Source organism: Thunnus maccoyii, chromosome 17 (genome assembly GCF_910596095.1).
Source record: "Thunnus maccoyii chromosome 17, fThuMac1.1, whole genome shotgun sequence".
NCBI lineage: Eukaryota > Metazoa > Chordata > Actinopteri > Scombriformes > Scombridae > Thunnus > Thunnus maccoyii.
Window position 1 is genome coordinate 8459875 of NC_056549.1, and position 26368 is coordinate 8486242.

Sequence of the window (26368 nt, forward strand, 5' to 3'; positions counted from 1 at the left end):
AAAATATTTTATCTGTCATGTCACACGGATCATTACAATGAGTTTTCAGTTATGTCACTTACAGTCAAGTGTCAAATCTCATTTTGTATCTGTTCATTTCAGGATATTGTATGTATGTGAAAGCATAAATGACTTCAAATGTGCAGACGAGGAGTAGAACTGTGGAGTTTAAATGTATTAATCAAAATAAGCGGCGGCACCGGTTACCAGCATCTGCAGCACACGAGAACACATCAGTTTTATCTTCCTTTTACCATAGCCAGCATATTTGGATTGATGTATGTTAATATTTGGGGTGTCCTGAATGTATGTTTTGGAACATCAGGGGCCTCACAAAGCTGGACTCATTTCTCTCTCTCACTCAGTCTCTCTCCCCCATTTCACCTCTTGCTGCATTTAAAGGTCATGTGATTGGTCATTATTGAAGTCCGCCCCGTCTCCACCTGCCCATAATGGAATTAAGACTTGGATCTGCACCTACGCCCTATTTCCTATATCTCATTTATTTAATCCATACAAAAACTTTAGTGAAAAACGACACAGTGTGGTCTGGAGTCATGTTTGGCAATTGTCTATCATAGAAAATATAATTGCAACACTGTCTCCTAAAACATTTACATACTACTTGTATTTGCAACAGCAAACACGTTTTGACAGAAATGTAATGCTACCTTGATCATGTTTTTATCTGCAAAATGAGGAAACATTTGTAATGAACCCATGTGCAAAGTTGCAAAAAATGTTCATGATGGAGATGTGAATAACGTTTCTTATGGTTATGTTTCATCATGTCAAAGCACTTGAGAGGAAAATGGGTAATTGCTGCCTGGATTATGTCAGGGTCGAGGTGGATTTTGGGTGTTCAAAGCGTTTGGTGATGTAGGCTGGCAACGTAGAAGGAAAGTGTCTCCCATTGGGGTTGCCCAATCGTTAAAGAGTCAAATGAAAGGCTATTTTCTGCAGCAGTCAGAGGCAACACTTCAGTTATAAATTCTGATGTGCACATGTTAAATTATCCGCTCAAACCGTAGATTTATTCTTGGTGGTTAGATTTCCTAGACTGATGCAATAATACAGCACCAATGTTCCTATTCTCACATGCAATCAGTCATCTGCACCTCTCCACACTATCTCACTGTCTCCGCTTGCCACCACCAATCACCTGATGATTTATGTGAAACAGTACAATATATACTGTATCCATCACGTCTGTCTGTTATCGCGTGTATAAAGTGCAGGAGGCAGCTGCAGAAACAACCTTGCAGTTTCCAGAGCCGTTTCGTCACGACTGTTGTCGAACGGCACCCCGGAGATCAATGAGGGAATCGGCATCACGTGGTGAACTGGAGGGGGCTTGTGTGGAATGAGAATTAGTCTGGAGGATCAATGCGCTATAAACTATTTCACTGACAATTCCCCTCGGCTTCCCCTCTCTCCCACAGCTTAAATAAATACACCTAATTAAGTACCAGAGGGAATGCTGACTCCAAGACCCCCAGCCAGGCAAATTAAAACAGAGCAACAGATACTGAGGTGTAGGTCTAAAAAAAAAAAAAAAAAACAACAAAAAAACCCCAATCAATCATCATTGATCAAGACCAATAACGCTTCTTAATTGTGCCAGCTCAGCACCTTCTGGATCAGTACTGATGTTGCTGAAAATCAAAGGAAGGTTACTTTTCTTTGATGTGACTCATGCAGCAACACTGATAGCAGAGTGAAATCTAGTCTTCTTCTACTGTTCCTGAGCTGCATGTCCTGTCGGCCAATCAGCACAGGCCTCATCTAGACACATTATGACACCCTTTAAACACGTCAACCCCTCTGTCTGTCCCTAGAAGTTTATATTTTCTATTTATGAACAGTACTTGAAATTTAAAAATGCCTTTAAATATATACACCACAACTCTGAAAGTTGTACATTTTCTACTTTGTTTGTTTCCACCATCACGTAGACGACAAACCCAGGAATATAAGAGTAAGCTAAAATTTGTTCAAAAACATTATGATTTCTTTTGGTCCAACAGTCTGTCTGTGTACATGCAGGAGCACACACACACACACACACACATAGACCCAATGACCTCTGACATAAAGGCATGAAGGACGTCAGGAAAAGACATTGAACAGAAATAAAAACCCAACCTTTTCCAGCCACGAAGGGAAAACGGACCGCTGGAATTAACGAAAACTTTGTTTTTCTTGTCAGATACTAACAGACTGCCCCAACCTGGATGGACCATCCTCTCTCCTTCTGCTAGCTCACTTTCTCTAAAGTTTTTGGGTCCACATTCCTCTCTGGGAGTCGCTGTCTTACTATCCTCTTTTTATTCACAATGAATGTCTAATGAATGATCTGTCTAACCAATGTTGACTTTTATTGTGTTTCAAAACATTTTGATATTATGGAAATTCAAACTCTGCTTAAAAGTCTGGTAATTTACCAGATACCTGAGTGTATTTGATATTAACCAGTATAACCAGTGAGTGCAAGGATCATGTATTACTTTAGATGTGCTCCACTGTTATTTAGTTCTTAGCTACAGATGAGAAAATAAAGGTACTGATGTTATTGTGTTTATTTGATTAATTAATATCTAATATATATATCTATCTCTCTAATATCTATCTCTCTCTAAGTGTTTCCTGCTGGTTTTCATGATATGTCACATTGACAGAACGAGTGAGTATCCAATCTGCAAGCGCGTAGCTTTCAAATGTTCTACAGGAAAAATGATTCCCCTTTAAGTTGAAGGCCAGATTTCTCTTCACACAAAGAAATCAGGGCGTTCAGCAAAAAGAGCGCCAAGGATCCGATCTCTTCCAAAACGTGCCTCCTCGACTATAAGAGGTTTTTACAACTCTTTGTCGTGGCTTTTTGGCTTGTTCACTGGCTTGCTTCTTTTGCTTCTTCACCTCTCTGCTCCTCTCGACCCAGCCAGCCGTCAGTCACGGCCTGTTCGTTGTGTTCCCTTTTTTTCCATTTCTCTTGAAAGCTGAGTCTGACGCTGGGAAGCAGTGAAACAAAGTGCTTCATTGAACCTGCTGCAGCGATTCTCATCCGGCTATCACCCTGGTGACCCGAGGATCACAGAGTCTGCCCTCCTCATCAGCCCTTTATCACCACGGAAACAGTAGGAAAACCATCTATCAGGCTTCTGTCTCAGTTGATGCAAAGAGTTACCCAAAATTTAATTTTTATTGGCTTTAGTTGGAGTTAATTGCCCCTCATTGGGATCTTGACTCATTTTACATAACATTAATTCATTCATTCATTCTGTCAGCAATAACTTGTTCATTTAATTTACCCATTCATTTATGCATTCATTCATTCTAGTTGTATATATGTATATATGCTTAGTGTTTCCATTCATCCCTTGTTAGTTCAATAAGTATCTTGATTTATCATCAAGTCGTTGTATTTGTGTTCCTTTACAACAGAGACGAGGTTCCTTGTACTCAGAGTTCACCACTTTCACTGATTAATTTGATGTAATTAATTTTCCTCCTAATTAATTAATTAAATAATCAATGGAGGTGGTGCCCCTTTATAATTTAACGAGCGCATAACATTAATTTCCAAGTGTAGTAACCCCTGTAGTCATTTGGCTGGATGTTGTGTGTATTGTGTGGATTTTGGCTTCGCATTAAAGGTTCTGAAAATGTATTTTCTCAACAGGCTCCTGAGAAATGGTATCGTTCATGAACACACTGTTTTCTATCAACATTAGAGCAGCTCTGGTTATTTGAAATGAGAGATTTCTGTGTTTGTGTTTTCGTTCTGGGTTTTCTCGCTAGTTTGAAGTGTACGGGACTAAGCTGCAAATGCAGAGGTCACAAATTTTCTTGACTAATCAGAGTTTAGCAACATTTAAATCAAAACGTGATGACAGTTATTGGGTTGTTTCCTCAAGTTTCTCTGCTACTGTCAATCAAATGTGACCAAAACACACCCGAACTAAGTTAAAGGAACAGTGTGGAGGACTTAGTGGCATCTAGCTGTGAGGTTGAAACCAACTGAATACCCCTCCCCGTCCACCTCCACTATGGTGGCAGCGAAACTCGAAAAAAAACACGAACCAGAGGCAGTGTTTGGTTTGTCCGTTCTGGGCTACTGTAGAAACATGGCGGTGCAAAATGGCGGCCTCCATGGAAGAGGACCTGCTCCTTCTGTAGATATAAAGGGCTCATTTTAAGGTAACGAAAACACAACAATTGTTATTTTCAGGTGATTATACACTAATTAAAACATGCCAAGTCTGTTCCGCTAGATGCCACTAAATTTTACACACTGGTCCTTTAAGGACAGTAGCGTGTGCCTGGCGTTCTTGTAAAGAGCGCACCAAACCATTTCAAAAAGTCTCCAGTTTTAAGAATAATGCTTCACAGTGTCTGAGAAGAAATAAAAATCTAATTAAAAGCTGAAGGGAAATAACATGTCTTTTGTGTTTGCTAGCACCGCTAAGCTTCTAGACTGCAGCATTTACTGGCTGGTGAACCAGTCACACAACCACAATTAACAGATTAATTGTTTTCACTGTACAGTGAAATGGCAGCCATGAAATTCTCAATAATACTGTCTTGGAAACGTTCATTGCTACTGTTCCTGAGGTTTAGAGAGCTGCCATATCTGCTTAGAAAAGGCATCAATTTTCTGTTCAATCCAATTTTCTTAGCGTGTGCAGCACGTTCCAGCTTTATCCAGCAGTTTCCCCAGAAGAAGCAAAGCTCATCCCATTTAAAACATGATCAATTTCTATGACATTCAGTCCACGGGAGCTGCTCTAAAACAGATCGACTCTCCAGGACGTGACCTGCATATTTTATTTCTAAGTGACTTCTCTTTTAATATCATTTAATATTAGCAGCCCATTAAAGCAGTTGCTGTTTTAAAACAGATTAAGTGCAAAAACTACAGTCATCTAAGACGAAGGAACAAATTCCCTCAGCAAGTCCTCCGCAGCTTAATGCCCTCTCCCATCATGCCTGTGGGGTTAGCCGAGAGGCAGACGGCGATTAGTCCTTGGGTGCGGTGAATTTATGACAGCCCCTCATTTTCATGTCAGCTCAGTGGATGTGCTTTAGCAGGAACACACACTTTGAATATCGTCTTGTTTAATCAGCCAAAAGGGAATGTCTTCTAAAATCTGTGTTGAGTTTGCTCATTTATACGCCAATCAAAGGCTCGAATTTCCTTCTTCCTCATAAATTTTCATGTACAACAGCGTGTTTTTTTTCTTTTTACATTTTGCATATCTGAATAGCAACGTACAGTATTTAGCTTCAAAGCTGAACTCTGAAGACAGTTGGGATACAAAAGGCCAGTGTTTAGTGTGTGGGTGGATTAAAACGGTACCCGCAGCATGTACGTAATGAAGTACCATAATGGAATTATGAGAGATTTTGGCACTTGTTAATTCTGGCCATTACTAAATGGCCCCTCCTACGTTCTTTTAGCTGATAGGCCCTGGCCCTGATTCAGGCTCCACACACTCATCTGGACTTCGCCTCACTAAAATAACCATCCGCCTCACCGCTTAGCAGCAGATTTTCCTGATGCCCACAACAGCACTTGATGTTATAGACTCTAATGATGATTTATTGTATGGCAGAATCTGTCCTGTTCTGCCCTATAAAGTCAAAACACTAAAGAAACACTTGCAAAACCACATCTGAGGTACATCATATGACTTACAGCAGTTATAGCTGTAATTTGTGCTGTAAGGAAATCTTAACCCATCACAACCTTTGACATTTAAACCACTAAACAGTTTGTGGCCTAAAGAAACAGTGCAGGTGCTGCACAAAAGGAGGTTGGCAGGTGTGTGCAGATGAAAGTACACTATTGCAGGGTGATTGATTAGGCTTCAGTGAAACCATTCACCATCTGTACATGTAACTATCAACATAATTAACCCATACAAATGTAATTAACTGCAACAAATCACATTTATATGCTACTGTTTTGCAGTAGCAAAATATAAATGGGTAAATCAAAGGACAAACTGGTTTGATGAAATTATTAAACACTCAGACAATGTTTTCTTTTCATCTGTCATCCATCTGTATGTTTTGGGGTAAGTACTGTCACACAGATTGTCCAACTTGCACAAACACAATAATTCACCAATGATGAAAAACGGTGAAATACAAAAGAAAAACTAGTAAACACAGACGGACTCACAAAGCTGCTACCACCAACTACTGCAATGCTTCAGCAGGGCCTAAAACTGATTCCCTCATGTGATGTAATCTGACACGATGTCACACAACCAAAAAAGCTTTTTTTAACAATATTAATATGACTCTGCAAGTAAAGGAGTTAACCAAAACTAATGACTCTGTGCTCTCTGACCCGTAGTCGTCAATCATCATACATTAACTTTTCAAATGATAAACATAAATTCAGTAATAAATTAAACCTGCAAGTTGTTGTTTTTTACAGTAAATCTTACAGAGTGGATGTAGTTTTAATGTATGGAGGAGTGTAAACAAATTAAAGAACACAAAATCCAAATTAAGTCCACACAAGTTGGCAATGTTAGTATTATTGACCACTCCATGTGAAGACCTTTAATTAAACCTCAAGACAGCTGTCTCGGTCACCACCTTATCCCCCCTCTAACACCAGCGGCTCTCCAGTTCCCATACAGAGTCTATCACGAGTCAGCGAGGATCCTGTTTATCCAACCAACACCGCTGTTTGTCGCTCCGAGACACTCTCCCGTCCGGTCCACGCCAATTTAATTACAGCTTTTCAGGAGCGAAGCGAAGCAATAATGCAAAGTTGTGTCATACACTCGACTGTGAAATCCTCTTATTGTCCTTTCTCTCGGCCCGCTACCCTTCATCTTGCTCTGCACCACAGCAAGCAGCAGTGGGGTGTATTTCAAGTGTTCACAAATGGTTCACTTCGGAGGTTATTTAGATGTTTGGTGAGATAAATCAAGTGTTATTTAACAACTTCAAACTCATGAAACCCCCCCACTGAACACCGTTTTTGTCCTACAGGCTCTCTGCCACAGCTGCATCTCACAGTGATAGCCAATCATAATAAATATTAAGTGTCTAATGCGCTTTTGATAAAAGTATCCATTTCATGACATTTACATAATCAAAAATGTTTAGTTCTGGTTACTTTTGCTGCATTACAGTCCAGCATTAGTGTGCGGAGGCGATGGATATTCGGGTGTATTTTTAGAGTCCTAGTCGATCATCTGATTCTGCTATTGTGGCCCAGTGATTGCTATTGATCCGGCAAAGGCAGCAAATACATGCAGGCTAGGTTTGTGTATGTGTGTGTGTCAGTAAGAATAAATACACTGCTGTAATGTGTGTGAAAGGCAAACTCTTAGCTTAAGTGCTGTTTGTTTGCTTTTTAAAAAAGACGCTGTATAGGCTGCTGCAGATAGTTAAATACCAAAGCTCCTCCTTTGATAATAATGCAGAGATAAATCAGCTACTGTACTGAGAACGCTGCCCACAATATAAACAACCTTTTGATAACGACAGCCCCGGTGTGCACTTGATATAACAGCACAAAGAAAAAGGTAACACTGTGTTTACCTTGCACAGGAGAAACACGCCATTATCTTCATTTTTGGCTTTTTGCATCGTTCACATTTTCCCTTTATTCACAATCTGCATAAAGCCCGGACCAAAGAGGAAGTAGAAATTCAAAGCTGTATAATAACCGTTCTCGGTAGCCGTTGAAATATTGAAGCTATATCAGCTGATGCCCATTAATTATCCTCTGGCTTTCCAGTAATAAGCTTTCTAAGTATAGGACTCTTCATACATAGAGGAACCATGCAAATGATTCAAAAGGCTTAAAGGGAGGAGGAAGTGTGTGCGCTCCACATCTTCAAGGTCTCTCCACGAGCATAATAACGTTACTTGGACTCTCACGCTGGGATAATACCCGACTTCCATTCCGCCTAATGAAAATAAACAAATGCGTGCAACCTAATCCCCTTAATTTTGGTGGTGGGGAGGAAATTAAAAACATAGAAACGTAAATCACTGCCAGGTTTCATCTCGGATATTGTTTTACATCTCGGATCCCTCGGTTATACCGGGAACTCATAATTTGCAGTAAGTGAATTATACAGTGAAGTTTTTGTGAGAAGTTGGGGGAGGAGTAATTTTGTAAGAACTTGTAAGAAGAAAAAGAGAGATAACTTCTGGCTCCACTGGAGCCTTTGAAGTCTCCTTGCTGTTTCTAAAGCAGTAATGTCTCTTTCATGTTACACTCAGAAGCAGCAGACGCAAATTTATCTAATATCACATCTAGTGTATAAAAAGGAAAAGAAAATTGTCAACCTATTTTTTGGATGATTGCAGCCTTCTCATAATGTATCAATCAATCAAAATATTTTTATTTTATGGACAACACTGCAACCATTAGGCAAAAAAAAAAACTAATTATACATTTGAAAATATGTAGAACATCCATATGGTCCCTTTTTTCTTTATGTCATAACTCAAACACATTTTATGCACATCGGTCTTCCTTTCTTTGGTTTTTATTCTGTGTGGAACATCAACAAGTTGTTTTTTGGCCAAGAAAACAGAGATGAGCATCACATTTTCTGCATTCTGCCTTTTCATAAGAAATACTGTACAGCTACATGTTATTCTTTCCTTCCACCTGACGCTTCACAACATACTGTACATACTGTACTATCATAAATATGGCAAATATGGATCATTTTTGGTTTAAGAAATATCTAATTCTATCAGGACTATGTGGTTTATGTCTGTTGGCTCTAAACTAATGAAACCTACAGAACTGCCTCTCCAACTTGATTTTAGATCCATTCTGCCTGACTGTACGTTCCCTTAAGCAAAAATAAAATAAAATATGTCTTTAAACCATCAATTATGCTTTTTAAAGGTGATAAATAGTTATTTTTTCTTACCCTATTGTGGCATTGTGCCACATGTTCCCAAAAATGTGACATTATACCCACTTTTGATCCTCATTTGATTCATCAGATATTACAATGTAAAGAAATTGAAATATTTATAAATAAGAGGGTGTAAGAGTCTAAAAGGGGCCTATTTCCTGCAGTGCAGCAATATGCTATGAAAATCTAAACTTTCTAAATAGGTGATCTCACAATTTTTTCATCCGTCAGCAGAAGCAGCAGTTGGTGTATTTCCGAATTCCCATAGTCTACTTTAAGTTATACCTTCAGTATGTAGGCCAAATACATTTTTAGAACAGACCAGACTTTCCTCATACTAATAATATTAACAGTCTGGTTCATTATCTGTAAAAGTGTAATTAATTTGCCACCTTTATTACAAAGTGTGGGGCAACACCTTGCCATGAAATAACAATGAATGAAATACTGTTCCAATGAGTGGAACACTAAGTTGTTATAATAATAGAAAATTGATGTATGAATAATGTATTAAGAAGTTAGCAGTTTGTAGGAATGAGAATCTGTCATTACGAACAACTGAGTAGAATAAGTTTTCAGCTAAAGGGGTAAAAAACATCCATGTGAAGATTAAGCCCTGCAACAAATATCATTCAGACACAACTAGCACTGACAAAGTCATTATCAACTGAAAAAAGAAAGAAAAAATCTAATTCAGCTCCCCAGCCGTCACAGACTGTGCCTGATTAAAAAGGCAGATTGAATGTGTAGCGTCTGAATCCAATTATTTTTGGAAAGCCAAACCATGGCGTTGTTTCTTTTTGATTTGTACTTGCCTGTCTGCCAGCTGAGGCACCTCGCTCATTGAAAGAGAATGCTCCCAAAAAAACTCTTAGATTTACTGGACAAAACCCCACGGTTTTGATTCAAAGACATAATCGGGGTGACATGAATAAAGTCTTATTCCAAAAAACATCAGTGAATACAACATTGGTCAAATTGCTTTTATGAAATACACTAAGGGGACTCCCGCTAACACAAAGGGAACAATTTGAGCTAGCTTCAAAAGAAAAATACTGATCAATCTTGATGAAACAAAACGTGTCATGTAGTTTTTTATTTTCGCTCCTTTACAAAGAGGAGTTCAAGGCGACAAACCAAATTCAGTTTCATATTAAAACAGTTCAGTGGGCAGATTTAGCAGGAAAGCTACTGGCGACTGAATGCAAATTGTCCTTAATTTGATTTTAACTTCTGTTTTATCAATTTGAAACAAGTTGCATTATAGAGAACACAGTAAAAGCAAAGTAAGGACTGACAGTATGCAAACAGGTATGTTATTGAACCAAAAAAGCTGCAGTCAAGCTGTGTGTTTTCCTCGCTTCAACGTGTTAGATATATAGCATGTGTCAAACATGTCCTGCGAAATACAGACAGACTTAAGACTACCTGCAAATTTAAGAAGCTGTGAACGGCAACTAAACAAACCCAAACATCTTGTTATAACTTGAGCTGAGGTGTTACTTCCTACAGTGTCGACATCCAACACAACAGGTGTTATGACTCTATGTTAAAATCAGTTCAGTATCTCTTTACCTGTTGTATTTGGAAACCAGTGAAGCATTTATTGAGTTATATTATGATTTATGAGCTACAAATCAGCTTTTCAGACACCAGTTTAGTCTACCCAACGGTCTTATCAGAAGAGTTTTAAAAAAATGAATTTGTAATGAGTTCTTTAATATTAATTATTTTGTTACGCTCCAGTAGTGGTAGGATGTTATTAAAACTGTAATGTGTTTGTCTGTTATGATAACAAAGAGTACATTTAGCTGGTCAATTTGTTGAAAGGCTGAATGTAATTATGAGTTAAAAGGTACACCTTTAATAGAATAAACAAACAGGTTTCTGCTAAGGAAGCTTTTCAGTCATGCCAAATAGAAATTATCCACAGCTGACAATTAAATTAGACATGGGTTTACGCTGAATGTCTCTGGTTTTTATAAATGATGGAATAGTGAATAAATGTTTGTGATGCTGTTTCCCTGTTTCTAATAATAAAGAGTACTGATCTATGTTGTGTATACTATATGAAATACACATTTTATACACAATTATGTTATTTAATTAAACGGTGAAGAGTGCTCAACACTGGAATTCAACTCCAGCTAACCTCCCACAGAGCTGCTCAAGGATATGTTGTATACATGTGAACCCTTTTTTTACTGGTAAAAAACAGAACGCAGCAGTAACAGTAAGTAAGTCAGCTCATTTACTGAATACGCCCACACAAGACAGGAACAAGCTGCATATTGTATCAGTACACCTACAGTCAAACACATAACATCCAATTATATGTAGCAAACCTGGATAAAAAAGCGAATGTATTTCATTCAGTGCAAAATATGTAAAAACTGGTTCATATAAATATTAACTTATAAATATATAAATGCATGCAAGTGAGACCAACAGGAATGTATAAACATTACGATAATCAGGGTTGGAAAGGACGAATAAATAAACAGTTAAATATATAAATACTGGTAATTTTTAAAAAAAAAACAGAATATTTTTCCACTTGTGCAAATTTCTTCCATTAACAAAAAGGTGTTCTTGGGCATATCACTTATTCCCCCACTGCTGCAGCTGCAGCTCAGGGGGCAAAAGGCAACAGCCTGTTATTATATGAGAACATCTCATGAGAGGATGTGTGTAAATATAAAATATGAGAATGTGAAACAGGACACTTAAACAGTTTACAAAATGTTCAAGAACCAGAACAACTCCCAAAAACACAAGAATAACATTTCAGTTGTTGAACACGGCAACAAAGAAAACTATTAAGAGCTTCAAAACATTCATGCACGCATCACCTTAATTGCTTTTCGGGTGTTCATTTGTAGGGGTGAGGACGGTGTAGGTGTTTGGTCCTGGCTTTCTTTGAAAGTCCCACCCTGATTGGCCGTGTGCAGGTTCTCAGAGGCTCCAGTCTCCTCGCCTGACCTGCCTGTCCTGCACACAAAAACACTGTATGCATCAGTCCTGCATGCATCCTGTGTGCTGAGCAGTGGGTGTGGATTTGTTTATGCCCAAAGCCCCACTTAGCGTTCAGGCTTTTGTTTTATATTTAAGGTTATACAGAAACATCTAAAAAAACTGCACATACTGCCTTTCCTGATGTTTTCAGCATTTTTACCAAAGCTGACGAGATTAACATAACGCTTCTCAAAGTGCGGAGAGAGAGTAGCCGCGCTATTAGACTGATGTTTTTGCCCTGAACTGAAGTGACAAGGTGAAGACATTAAATTTCCAGGTAAGCAGGTTGTTAGACTCTCTTCTTAAATATTCAGAGGCCAGCCGGCTTTACTCCCAGCAGACACACTTGGGTTCATAATGCAGTGCAGACCAGCAGAATGAGGAAGAGGAAGGAGAGAGTGAGACTGGATGAAGTGTAACACTGTGCACTTTTATGCTTACTGTCTATTGTTTATCTGTCTGTTTTTGGGGGGTTTTTTCAGTTTGGGGGGTGGCTGGGTTATGTGGTAGCATATAAAGCCAAAATGAATAACTTTAAAACCAGACTGACTCATGACATTGCACACCAGTCATTACAATATGTTCAAATATTGAAATGTCCTTTCTTTTTTTAATGTTGAATGGGGGACTCTTACCCAAAGAGAACCCACCATTTTGTCAATAATAAAAAAGAGGATTTACATTATATTACAATTTAAAACTCACTGTGGCTCAGTTGTTCCAAGAATGGTGGACCCAGTGAGGACGGAGACCACATTGTTCTTCTCTGCTCCGTCTCCCGAGGCTCTGAAAGGAATGCAATGACAGTCAAGAGACAGACAGGAAGGAATCGGCTAATTTTGTCTATTTTGTTGCTCCGTTTACCATTAAACAACGTTTTTGCATTAATGACGGTGTTATCGTTCCACCGCAGATTATTTAGAAAGGGAAATGAATATGTAATCGTTCATGAGAGGAAGCTGTGGCAACGTGAAAAGACAAATCAATAAAAGTAATTGTATTTCCTCGCTGAATTAACCTAGCTGACCTTTTAAAGTCTATCACCCAGTGCTGTTTAAAAACAGCGGTAACCACGCAACACTGAAAAAAATGGAATAAAACAACAGTTAGCTCCGACTAAACTGCTTTCATGTGATGTTTTTCTGACTCTGATGCTTGTCGCTGAAGATAAAATACGCTTTTTCTGTTGGTTTCTTTCAGTTTTTGGACAGCGGCCAAAAACTCTGACTTAAAAAAGAAGTAAACTGGTTCAGTTGACAGAATGGACTTTGGGTTAAAACTGAGTGGAAGATCCTACCTCCTTCAAAAGTATTTCAGCTTTGTGTGAGTCAAAGTCATAAGAACCGCTACGACTTTAAAGGAGAATCATGAACACAAAAAACCATTTTCTTTTCATTTCCTGTCTTTTACATCATGTTAAGTATTTTTCTTTACCTATTATGACCCTGTCTGTTATCCTTTGGTCCGTTTGTTCTGTTTTGTCAAAAATAACAATAAAGTATAAAAAGAAGAACTATGAACCTCTGTGTTTCTCTGCAGTGTACACAGATGCTTCTTGGCACAAGTGGCTGCCAAAGGGCACCTCCTGCTCCCCGTCATGGCTGCCAGCGATACAAGAAACCACTGGATCACCTCCACACATTTCCAGGCTGTGGTCTTCATCAGCATCATCTGAACAACAGGCACACAACGATGTATTATCCCACAGTGCAGACAGAAGTTAGCAGGACACGTAGCAGCGTTTGCTTTGTTATCCATAAAGAAGAGCAATCAATAACCTGACAGCCTGTTCTAAAGCCTCATGGTCAATTCTTTTCTCTATGAAATATTTCATACTATACAGTCAAGTGTTTCCCCTTGATCCAATCATCTAACTTAAGCTGATCAATGCTTCTACACAATGTAGTATACTTGTTTTGTCAAAAATGTGAAGAGGAATTTTTAAAGACCGTGTTCTCTAAACTATTTCTGACAACTTCTCACGCCCAAATTGTTTTACAGAATTTGAAAATTTAAAGAAAAAAAACCTAAACTGACTGAACTGAAAGCCACTACGAGGTGTAAGGCTACAGCAGTTGGCTCAGATGCTCAAAGAGCTATCGCAGTTTGGACATGTACGCTAATTATATTGTATCTTGTATCCTCATAATATTATGATACTGTACTTATTAGTTTGTGAATAATAGGCTCAGATGACAAATCTTTGTCCTGCTATTGTAACATGATATGTGTCTCATGGTGACGGGCAACGTTACTGAAAAAACAGTAAAAATATCTCTCTATTGTGATTATTATTTGGATGGTGATACAACATCCAGCAACACCAAGAGAATAATGCCCTTAGGGGTATTATGGCCTTTATATAATCCTAATAATGTACAGAAAAGGTGCTTACAGTGTCCATACTGGGCATAAACAATAAATATTAAATCGGTAAATGAAACATGAATAGCCAATTAATCTGAATGGGACATGAATGTTTTTACTGTAACTGTGCCTAAAGGGCGCTATTAATACTACTGGAACTTGTTTTTTACTAATGAAATAAAGTGTCTGAATGTATTGATTGTGAACTGCAGGGTAAAAGTGAATCATATTGTTTATAGTTACTTGATGATGTGTCTCTATGGCGTCCCAGTTCTGGGCTGTTGAGGTGTTCTTTACAGGCGTCGCCCTCCGAGGCTTCGGTTATATCACCACACCGCTCGGGTGACAATTCTCTACCGTCACCTGCAAAATCACTCGTACTGATGTCAAAAAACAACTTCAGCTCTTTTAAGACCATGTCGAATTGTTTTTTCATCTCAAATTCGGGGGGTTCGTTCACGTCAGAGGCTGGACTGTCGCTCCCAGGGGGAACGGCGGAGGACATTGACGGTGGGTCTGAGTCACAGTTGGGTTGTTGCTCTGGCCATCCTACAGCCATGATATCTGCTGCGGAGATGAAATTTGCAAGTTCATTACAATTTGTATCACTGTTCAGATATCCATTTGCCATGTTCTCAGTGTGACACTCATATCCTTCCACCCCCTCCTCGCCTTCCTCCTCCTCCTCCTCCTCCTCCTCCTCCTCCTCCTCCTCCTCCTCCTCCTCTGGTATCTCCCCGTGCTCGTCACTCTCTGCCACTGGCATGGAGTGGTAAACTTGTCGCTGGGGTGTTTTCAACAGCTGTCCGGGCAAGCTGGTGAGGAGAGGGCTGTTGCCCAGGCCGGTATGATCGTCGTCGTCATCATCTGGTGAGAGCTGGATCTTTTCGAAAGTGTCAAACCCCCCCGGCACACAGTCGTAGAGGGCAGATGGCACCGGGGAAAATCTGTCATTATAGTTTAGAGCTGTGGGGTAGTTGTCAGTAATTTTTGAATGGCATCTCTGGCTTAAATCATGTGGACTTGGCACAACTGCATCACTTGTTGGAGGGAAACTGAAGCCAAAAATGTCATCTTTATGTTCAACAGTGAATGTCTCAGTTTTCAGTTGGTATTCAGATAAGTAACTGCGCTTGTTTCCTTCTTCATCTTCACTACCCGAGGTCAATTTGTTGCCCTCTGTCTCATCACTGATGCATTCATCAGGTGATATTTCAGTCACGTCTGCTTCATGTTCATTTTGATGCAGCAGATCGTCCTCAGATTTCACAGACACCTCTGAGTAATCGTCGGTTTTCATTTCTCCTTCAACACTTTCCTTTTCCTGAGTTGTCCCCTCCATCAAGGAAATATCAGCACTGTATGGGTGATCAGACAAGCACTCCAGCCTTTTCCCCAGTTCGTCCTCACTAAGTGTTAATTTGTTGCCACGTGTACTTATTTCGCCCTCTGTCCAATCAATGACAACAGCTGAGATTTTGATCGTGTCTTCTTTTACGTCATTTTGTTGAGACCGTTTTTCCTCTGGTTCAGTTTCATCTGCTGAGTTCCCGAGTTGATCGGTTATGACTTCTTCTTCTCCAAAACTTTCTTCTCTTTCTTTAAACACGGTTGTCTCATTCATTCTGACAATGCCAGTCTGTGAATATTCAACCTTCTGTGTCTTCAGGGGGTCAAGACTGACAGAAAAACAGCCTGATTGATCCTGCTCTTTCAACTGATGTCCCACAGTACCATAGCTTTCTTGTCTTTCATCCCCAGCAGGAAGGGGCTTTGCGGGCCTGTGTGGACTACTGCTGGGACTGGATTCCCAACGACAGCTGCCTTCATCGCCATGCATGCTGTGTGTCTCGTAGGTGGTGAAGGAATAAGACTGGGGTTCAGCGTATGACTGACGCAAGTTCTCTTTTTCATCTTTGCCCTGCTGTGTTCTGCTCTGGTTATAAAACTGCCCGGCCTGGTCAGAAGTTGAAATCTTCTGTAATGGCCTGACGTAAGAACAGAGTGGGAGAGGCGTTTCCGTCTCACAGACTCTTATTGATTGAGATAATTCTACACCTGCAGTGCTCTCTGAGTTGCAGCATTTCTCTGCAGCCTGCCTGTCAGTTTCACTCCATAGTGCAGGGTCAATTACACTGAGAAAGCCTGCATCATTATCTCCTTCAGCAGGCTCTTGAATGATCCTTGCAGGCATTGGAGTCTCTGTTGTGTGATCAGCTGTTTCACTCCAAGCTTTGGCTATCATCTCGCCCGCAGCATGCTCTTCATTTGCCCCACAGAAGTCATCGACTTCAAGACTTGCACTCTCAATTGCAATATTTCTGGCTAATGCCACATCATAAGAAACAACTGATCCCTCAATACTAGCAGCAGAAGAGATGAGGTTTTTACTCATGCTGTTCTCATTGACTTGTTCTTTTGTTTCCCCATCACAGACGGCACCATTTTCATTCTCTCGAATCTGCAATTCAGATTTTTTTAGGTAATTTTTTCCACCTTCTGTCAAGTTCCCAATGGGGTCCTCTTCAGGGTTACAGCAGAATGATTTAGAGTCTCCATAATCACTGGAAGACATGTGACTCTTACCCTCTTTCTCCTCCTTGCTGAAAAAGATATTCTCACTAAATCCTTGCTCATCCCCCTTCTGATTACTCCCTTCAACCTCAGCAGATTGGCTCCATGTATCACAACCAACGTCATGTCGCACATCTTCATAAGTGTAATCAGACTGACATCTGACCTCCTCATCACTTGAACTAAAGGCGACTGCTTGGATTTGATTGACACTATTTTGCACCTGTCTGCCATCTTCGTCATTTCCAAAGGGAAGGCTGCAACCACCAGGGGGCTCGTCTTCGAGTGATTTCCCCAGCTGCCGGCAATCAGGATGGCTGGACGTGTCAGCGCTGGAGTCTTTTGGAGAATGAGACTCTGCTAATACCGCACCTGCATCATCTGCTGGGTATGAGCTAAGCTTGTCAGTTTCAGTAACCGAAGGCTGTTCATCTTTCTCCAGATGCAGGAAGTGTCTCTCTGCAAATGATCCTGTGTGTCTATAGTTAGTGTGTGAAGAACTCACTTTAGTAATAGGGGTGACATTTAATTTAGTGTCTTGCTGTTGCTCATGAGGTTTCTCATCTTGCATATCCCCATATTCTGCTGTGCGTATTAAGCCTGAATTCTTTTGCGAGGTACTCGTTGATGATGGGGAGCCAACGGTTTTCCGAAATGTCAGAAACTCTGGAATGTCAAACCTGCTTTTCCCACTATTTGTGCAGTCTGTCCTTGGTCGTTTCGGGAAGAGTGGTGACAAAATTTCTCTCACAGATTGGGGACTGATATCTTCTTGTGTGATTTTATCCATTTTCTTCTATCATCTAAACCTAAAATAGAAACAGCTTGAGTGTGAAAACTGCATCTGAAAGCCACACTACTCAGAACAGTAAGTGTTATTCTATCAGACGTATGCACTCATGTCAAGAATGTCTTCATTGTATAGTTTCTGATTTGATAGATAACACGTTTGTAGAAAAAAAACCCAAAAAACCAAAACTATTCCACATTAAAGCAAGACTTTCCAAATAGGCTGATGGATGAAAACTTCAGCCTGTACTACACAGTCCACATTTTCAACTATTTAGCCCACATGTGTAAAAGCTACACTAACTCATCGTACAGCAAACTTGCAGCTCAAAGCAAATGTAATCTCACAGCAAACCTTTGAAGAAAATATAGGACACAACAACATAATGTTCAGACAGTATACCAGAACAGCTTGTTACACAGCATGGTGCTAATTCACTGCACAGTATACAGAAATGGCTCTATAGCACTATCGCTCTTCTGTTGCTTTCTTACTTTAATGCCACAATGTGGAATTGCAGTGCATCAGTTTCTGACAATGCTAGCTTTGTTTAGACTGAACACAATGTCTCGTCCATGTGCTTCCTATACTCATGTTAGCTGGAATACACTAATTACAAGCCCATCCTGTCACTCATACCGACATGTTTTTGACTGTTTAAATAATTAGTATTCTTTATTTAAAATGAGCATTTCAGATTTATTTTTGAAGTATCAAACAATCTACAGTATGTTGGTAACATAATTAAAAATATTTTTCAAATAAAGATGTTACTGCTGTCACATCTATTCGTCAGTGCTTTGTAGTGGGTGGACTTTAAATTAGCAGACGAAATAATTATAAAAATAATAATGTTGCATTTAATTTGTACTGCTCTTTAAAGTGCTACAGCATTAAAAACATATAACATAAAGAAAATAACTAGTTAAGATGAAAAAGCCTTCGTGAATAAAAAGGTTTTAAGCATGTTTTAAAAGAGTCTAGGGTCTGTGCTGCCCTCAGATGGTTAGGTAATATTAACAGAATAATAATAGAATAATGGAATATTGATATTAGATAAAATTTCTACTAACACTCAAGTTATCCCTCTATATTTTGTGTAATATTCATCATGTCAATTTCTTCACATTATTAAAAAAAAATATCTTCATTAGAATAGATTTGGATTGTTGGAGGACTGGTTTAAATGTACGAACAGACACTTATGTCATGTATATGCCGTGTTAACAAGAACAGCGTATAACTCCTTCAGTTAGGCAATGGTTCCAACTGTGGTATTAAAGTAACACTGATTGACGACGCTGAAGTTAAGGGATACATAAATATTAATATTTTGTGGCTGATTCTCCGTTTTTTCACCACTTATACTTGTGACAGTGTTAGACATCATTACAAAAAGCCTTAATGCTGTTTAAACCCACTTTCAGATTCGTGAAACCTTTAATTTGCTTATAAGAGCACAAAAAAAGAGTGATTTCACTGATATTTCTCCATTTATACCACATTGTACCAGGTCTAGATCAAAAACCACTATACTTAGACCTGTCAAATCTGGACTAGATTACAAAGGACACTCCAGAGACTCATTCAAACACAGTTTTATATTTGACAAGTCTAAGTATAGTGGTTTTTTCATCTGGATCTGGTACAATGTGGTGTAAATAGAGAAATATCAGTGAAATCGCCCTTTTTCCATTTTCACAAATAGAATAAAGGTTTTAAAAATCTGAAACTGTGTTTTAACGAGTCTCCGGAGTCTCTAGTTAATCTAGTCAAGATTTGACAAGTCTAAATTTAGTGCTCTTTGATCTGGACCTGGTCTAATGTGGTCTGGATGGGTAAAAAAGCAGTGACATTGCTCTTTTTTGTGCTCTCATAAGCAAAATAAAGGTTTCACAAATTTGAAAGTGGGTTTAAACTGCGTTAAGGCTTTTGCTATGATGTCTAACACTCTTACACAAGTGTAACTGGTGCAAAAACGGAGAATCTGCCACTAAATATCATTATTTATGTTTCCCTTAAGCTAACTTCAGCTTCGTGGCAGACTGTATGTGTGTGGGTGACGTTATGTATAGAAATGTATACAAATATAAATACTGTATGTATGTGAGAGCATGTACATTTTATATGACCTAATCGTCTCTGTTGTTGATGACAGACCGATATAAATTATTAAATTATCAATTTCAATTTTAAAAAAGTCTTCTCAAGTTAGCTGCGAAGGTTACATTTTGTTGGTACTTGATGCTAGCATAGCTTGATTGATTACATGCTAGCTTTAGCCAGTTAGCTAGCGAGAACAACAAAAGTACAATATTTTTCTTTTCCAGACAAACATGAATTTACTCTTTGTATCTCCTAGATATTCAGTTCACAGCAGTGTAACTGTAGTTATCTGCAGTGTTAATATGATGAATTTATATTATTAACTTATGTGGCATAAAACAGTACTATTAGCCAGCAAAGTTAGCTGTCGTCAAACTCTCCATTAAGACTAGCTTTACTATGACATTTAGCCAACACCTCAATAGTACTGTTTGACCTTTTTTCAGCTATAATTATTTACTCACCTTGTAAAGTTAGTCAGTTAGTTTAGTATGGAGCCTGACAAGCAACCAAACCAGCCAGAATATTTAACACGTCAAGCGCCACCGGACTGACTGACCAGCAAGTGGCGCCAAACTTTTGCGGCATTTGAACGCAGCTCAATGCTTCTTTTTGCATTGGCAGGACGCGATTTTTTTTCCCCCAGGAGAGCGAAGTCATGACCCGCCCTACTCTGCCTCTGATTGGCTTATCCTGATATTCTAACCCGAATTCTAACCAATCTCACTCCTCATGCTTAAACCTAACCAATCCCAACCAACGAAGGCAACCAGTACTAGCCAATCAGAGGCAGAGTAGGGCGGGTCTAACTTCCTTCCTATGAAAAGTCGCAATGTTGCCAAAGCATAGAAACAGTGTTAAAATAAAATAATACAAAAATAACATGTCATTCACAGTAGTAATCAATGGCTTAGATAACTATACGTATAATAGGCTACGTAAAGGTAATTATTTGTCACATTTGGTGATGTTTTAATTACAGTATGCGTCCCTTAGTTTGTGACATGCAGTCACATATTGTGCAGCTGAGTGTGCTTTATGTCCCTCTGCTAGTAGAATCTGTTGCTTTTCATTGTCCTAGCTTTGTGAAGTTTGGGATTAACAAATCGAATGTCTTAAAGTATTCCACTCTGGTATTATTATATTTGTCACATTTTAAATTCAAATTCAGATAAGCTCTATTGGCATGACAGATCAGAAACCTATACCGCCAAAGCAGTAGGCTACAGAAAATTATTAACATTGACAGATGATTAGCAATAAATGTACAATAATATACAAATATCAACAATCATATCAAATACAATATTATAAAGGGTACTTTATTCAGAAACATTTACTACAGATGTTATTTCTCTTAATGTATATTTAATATACTCTCTCTCTCTCTCTCTCTCTCTCTCTCTCTCTCTCTCTCTCTCTCTCTCTCTCTCTCTCTCTCTCTGTCCCTCGCTCTCTCTCTCAGTATCCTCCTCCTCCTCCTCCTCTCTGTACACCAGCAGCAGTGTGTGTTGAGCAGCATCATCCGACGGACCTGCACCGCTCACTTTCTGTCGAGGCTGACTTTTCTCCTGCAGAAAATAATATAAAAATTGTGCAAAAATTTAAAAAAAAAAAAAAAAAAAAAAAAGCTCAGTAGTAATCTCCAGCTACTAGTGGCTCGACAGAGGAGCAGCGTTTGAATCGCTTCTTTTTTGTCCGTCCTCGCAGTTGTTGTGGTTTTTTTTTTTTTTTTTTTTTGGACCACTCCAGACATCGGACCGGACTTCTCCCGTTGACTCTCTCTTCAGGTAGGATGGATGCTCTGTGTAACAATATGTTGAATGATGCATGGAGCAAATCTTGTTTTATGCATAGTGACATCTCAGTTTTTGATATATATCTGCATGATGCAACCTGGTGCGTCATCCTTTTGGTTTTATAAGACTAATTTATGGGTTTATTAGTGGGTTGAATTCCATAATAATACATAAATTACAATAACGACACAATATAATTTAACAACATAGCTAACGGTAGCTGTTTGATCAGTTTCTGATTCCATTTGCACGTTTTGCACGCAAAACCGCGATTTATCAGCATTAGACTTGGTTGTGTCTTGCTGGGGTTTACTCTCACTGCCAACTCTCTCTCTCGTTCTCTCTCTCTCTCTCTCTCTCTCTCTCTCTCACACACACACACACACACACACACACACACACATACACACACATGCCCGCACGCACGCACACGCACACACACACACACACACACACACACACATCCTTGTTAGGACATTGCATTGGCTTCCATTCATTGTGGGCAGCCTAACCCAAACCCTAGCCTTAACCATAACTAATTTATGCCTAATCCTAACCTTAACCTAATCCCAATTCACACATTACCACTAACTTTAACCAGGACCTCAGATATGACATTTTGCCTCATTAGGACCGGGCTTTGGTCCCTATGAGGACCACTGGTCCCGACAAGGTCGGTGTTTATACTGGAAAGGGTCCCCAAGAGGTAACAAAAACACACACACACGCACACACACAGTACACCAGATTTTGATTCAACAACAAAAGTGAAGAGAAACGAGAAAATCAGCATCGGTGACGGCTGCTTTATGCAATCTTCCTTATCAATGCAGAATGTCTGATTTTAGTCGATAAGGGTTGTGGCAGCGCGTGGGATGGCTGCGCTTGACATGGCACGATGTTGGGTGATGTATCCTGGTGTAGTTTGGCACTGGTGCTGATGTTGCAAGGGTGTGTGTATGTGTGTGAGTGTGGAACGTGGGGGTGTGGTGTGTCTCCTTAACCATCATTATCCTCAGATACTTTTTTTTTTTTTTTTTGCTAATCAATGCAGGGATGACCACATCTCATCCACCAGCCCTTCTATGATTGTTGTACCCCCACCTCTCCTGCACACTGACACACACACACATACACACACACACACACACACACACACACACATATTTCCAGACAATAAGGAGAGCAGGATTACACAGAAAGCTACCAGATTTGCCTGAATCGAACCCTCAAACCGCATTATTGTCTGATGTTGCCTCTCTGGGCCGGGGCTCTGCCTTCCTCTCAAGGTCATCCCCTGTTGGCAAATGATGGTAAAGGGACACAGTGTTATGTAATAGCCTCCCGCCTGACTGAGGGGCAGGTCTGCTGGTTCTTCACAGGGCTTTTAAATTTCTTATTCAATAATATATCTTCATATCTCTGTACCTGTTTGCTCATGTATAACTGTATGATTTTTTTTTGCCTTGGTGACGCTCCAGTGGACTCTACTACAGTTGACAAAGAGCTATGACTCAGGTTTGGTGTCACTATGGTTCTCTGCTCTGCATTGCACTGCAGACTGACCCAGAGTGTCTTGTCCCAGTCTCGGCCCCTCATTTCTCATGCTAAAATAAAGCACTGACATTTGCTGATCATGCACCAGCTGTCCGTTTTGTTTTTTCTTCTTTCTGTAGGCCTAGATGTGAGTAACTGGTGCAAAACATTAACACGCATAAAATTAACCGCTAACAGGGGGTGTGTTCAGTGTTTTGTGCTAACAAGAGTGTCACGCGTCTCAGCTTTCCTCGCATTTACCCTTTTTTGTATTGAATTTTAGGTCTTTTTCCCTGTTCATCTTTTATTAAGGGTGCACTTTCTTCTCTGTTTATCCAATGTAGCAAGATGGTGTATCGAGAAGGAATTTCATCATTCTCACATCTGTACGCTGTTGACTGTTGAGACATTGCTGAGCGGAGAGATTTTCTTCAGTTATCTTACATTTAAAGACAGTTTTCACTCCCTTTCTGGGGTTTTTTAGAAGTATAAGGTCGATGTTGAACAGTGACCGGACAGATGGGGGGGTGAAAAATGTTGCCATGGATATGAAAAGTATGGAGGATGAATATGATCATAAATTTGAGCTATTTGAAGAACAATTTGTGATTTTGTATAGCCAAACAAAAAAAGTAAACGTGTAGGAGGATGATGTTTTGAATTTGCTCCACCTCACCATGTTTCCACTTGCGTCACTTTGAAGGTTGTGCAGTTGCCGGTTTTATAATGCCAGCTGAGGGGGCGGCATTAAAAAAGCGTGTGATGTACTTAAATGGTGCCTTTTGGCTTTAATTAATGTGGCCCAAGTACATTATGATAAGGAAAAATAGCTCGTATTGTGACGTAAAGCTGGGCCACCAGCAGCACTCTGACACAATACAGATGCAGATTCAGCTCTGCTGCTTGTTGCATGAATGAAGGAAGACAGAGTAATGAGTAACACTCACATTATTATGCGGTGTGAGCTATTGTAAGCACATTGTGAATGTATTCGAAGTGAATGAACGTTTAGTGCCGCATCGGAAGTCAGTATCTTTATTTAAAATGTATCCACCCCCAGAGGTTTTGCATGTTGTGTGCTGCAGCATCATATATGCCGACAATATGCTCATAAAGTGCTTGTGATGCCTTCAAATGCAGCACCTAAGCTTAATTCTTAATGATGTCTGCAGTCCTGGGATGTACATATATTCATTCTATATGCAAAAATATGTAACAGACATGCAGTCTGAAACATATGGTGTGCACACTTGCATTCCTCACAGGTGGGAAATACATTATATACTGTATACATGAAAACATGCACTAATTCACATGCTGTCCATACATTCTGTTTAAATACATGTGTATTTGCTCTGTCTTTCTATTACACAAACACACACTTGCCAGCACACACGCCCACACAGTGACATAATGGCAAGGCTGTCATGTGTCTTGCTCACATCTCTCCTGGGACACATCTGTCTCCTGCTGCAGCTGCCGTCTTGCGGCTCAGCCCATCTTGTCTGACAGCCTATATTGTAACAGAAAAGTGTTTGCAGCATGTGGTCAGAGTGCACTGCCTCCTCAGTTTCATTGCCGCACTGAGAAATCCTTCTTATAACGGGGGATATAACCGGTAGCTTAACATGTAGATGAAGACGAGGTTAGGTTTTAGTTGTCATATTTAGACAAAATTATTTAACCCCTAACTGCATGTTCATAATGATTGCTGCAGACATCACCTGCTAATATATATATTGTGCATTATCGTCCTTCTATTCTGCAAGCGTTGACTTTGTGGGGGTCAGTAGCATTTTATTGAATCCGAACAGAGCATCAGATCCATGAATCCTTTATCAAATCTATTTAGGTAGTTTATTTTAAGGGGAGACAATTTCTGTTTAAAAAATGTACTGGTTTTTCTTTTTTTTTTGCACTAAGTACAGTACAAAATAGCTTTCATTGAAGTTCTTAAACAGAAAGATTGGCACACCAATTTTCTAGCTGAATGAATGTTTTGAAAAGAGAGGACATAAATGATTTGGAAAGACATTGTCAGAATCTAAATTTAAAGGGGACCTATTATGCTTTTCCTTTTTTTCAGTCATATATATAATGTTACAATGTCAGATGTTCATATTAAATGTGGCCAAAGTGTCACATAATGAGGTAAACATTTGAAGAAGTAATCCCCGTGAGCAAAAAGCACCGGCTTCAGACTGCTCTGAATGCTCGATGTCCAACAGTTTTTTCTACTTTCAGCCTGAGCCGATGTCGGCTCGTGACAGATTTGTTTATATGGTCATCTGCTCCACGCACAGCGCGCCAGTTTACTGCTCCGCTCTGCTAACATTATGGCATTTTTCCATTGTTTTGGTGGGAAGTCACGCCAAGCGATGACTCCAGTCGAGCTGGCACGCTGTGAGTGTTTTTCCGTTACACAGCAGGGCAAAGTAAAATAAGTTGTTTACTTTTCAGCATAAACATGATATCCAAAATCAAAATTAAGCAAAACAGGAACACCAGAGACCAAAGAGAAAATGCTTTGAGCTAAATGCTAACATCAGCATGCTAATGTGCTCACAATGACAATGCTAACATGCTCATGTTAAGCAGATACAATTACTACGATGTTCACCATCTTATTTTAGGATGTTAGCATGCTAACATTTGCTGATTAGTACAAAAGACCAAGTTGGAAGATGGAAAGTTAAGGAGCTGTCAAGTCATTACAATTCATGCTGAAGAGGGGCATGAATCCTACCAAATTTCATGCTAACCATCTAATAGTTGTGGAGACATTTCACTAAAAAACAAAAAAGCAGCAAGCAGTAAGTTGTCAGTCTGGCAGTAAATGTACAGTGCAGACTACAGTGTGTCAGTTAATAAATGCTGCAGCTTCTCAAGACCAAGAAAAGTCTCATCTGTTGTTTCCCCAACTGATGGAGAAGTGAAGGGGGTTAGCCCCAAAGTTAGCAACATTGGATTAGCCTAACCTGACCACGCTTACTTCAAGTGGACTGATCTTTAAGGCTCACCTCCTCTTTTTCCCCTAGTTTACCTAGGGGAAACACTACAAGGCATTTCTTCTATGCTCGTGAAAATGTTTTTTATCTAAACACTTTTGTGTGCTCATCGCAAAGTCTGTGTCATAACTACATAACTACTTTGTCCTCACACACAGGTTATAGTAGTAGTTGGCCAACTGATCTAGGGCTACTACAAATGTAGTAATTCAATTTAATGATTCAAAGCACACCATCCAGACTGGGTCCAGTCCAACCAGTCTA

The 26368-nt window shown here is 39.5% G+C and overlaps 2 protein-coding genes across 11 annotated transcripts in view; one reads left to right on the forward strand and one right to left on the reverse strand.

Moving 5' to 3' along the window:
• Positions 1-20391, reverse strand: part of LOC121882592 — a 63604-nt gene extending 43213 nt beyond the window's left edge. For 4 of the 7 annotated variants that reach the window (XR_006092124.1, XM_042390938.1, XM_042390941.1 and 1 more), the window contains exons 1-6: positions 20226-20391; positions 17963-18009; positions 14535-17674; positions 13446-13595; positions 12630-12710; positions 11762-11900 (exon numbers count right to left, since the gene is read on the reverse strand). Coding sequence is in view for 6 of the 7 variants with exons in the window: in XM_042390938.1 (XP_042246872.1) it covers positions 11782-11900; positions 12630-12710; positions 13446-13595; positions 14535-17655 (3471 nt within the window). In the remaining variant the exon portion in view is untranslated. Of the gene's footprint in view, positions 1-11137; positions 11901-12629; positions 12711-13445; positions 13596-14534; positions 17675-17962; positions 18010-20225 lie in introns of those variants that run through there. The other 3 variants (XM_042390940.1, XM_042390937.1, XM_042390942.1) reach the window with 3 other exon arrangements.
• Positions 17173-26368, forward strand: part of vsnl1a (visinin-like 1a) — a 40673-nt gene continuing 31477 nt past the window's right edge. Inside the window, exon 1 of one of the 4 annotated variants that reach the window (XM_042390944.1) lies at positions 17173-17253. Coding sequence is in view for 1 of the 4 variants with exons in the window: in XM_042390943.1 (XP_042246877.1) it covers positions 25433-25499 (67 nt within the window). In the remaining 3 variants the exon portion in view is untranslated. Of the gene's footprint in view, positions 17254-21472; positions 21552-22245; positions 22267-25430; positions 25500-26368 lie in introns of those variants that run through there. The other 3 variants (XM_042390945.1, XM_042390948.1, XM_042390943.1) reach the window with 3 other exon arrangements.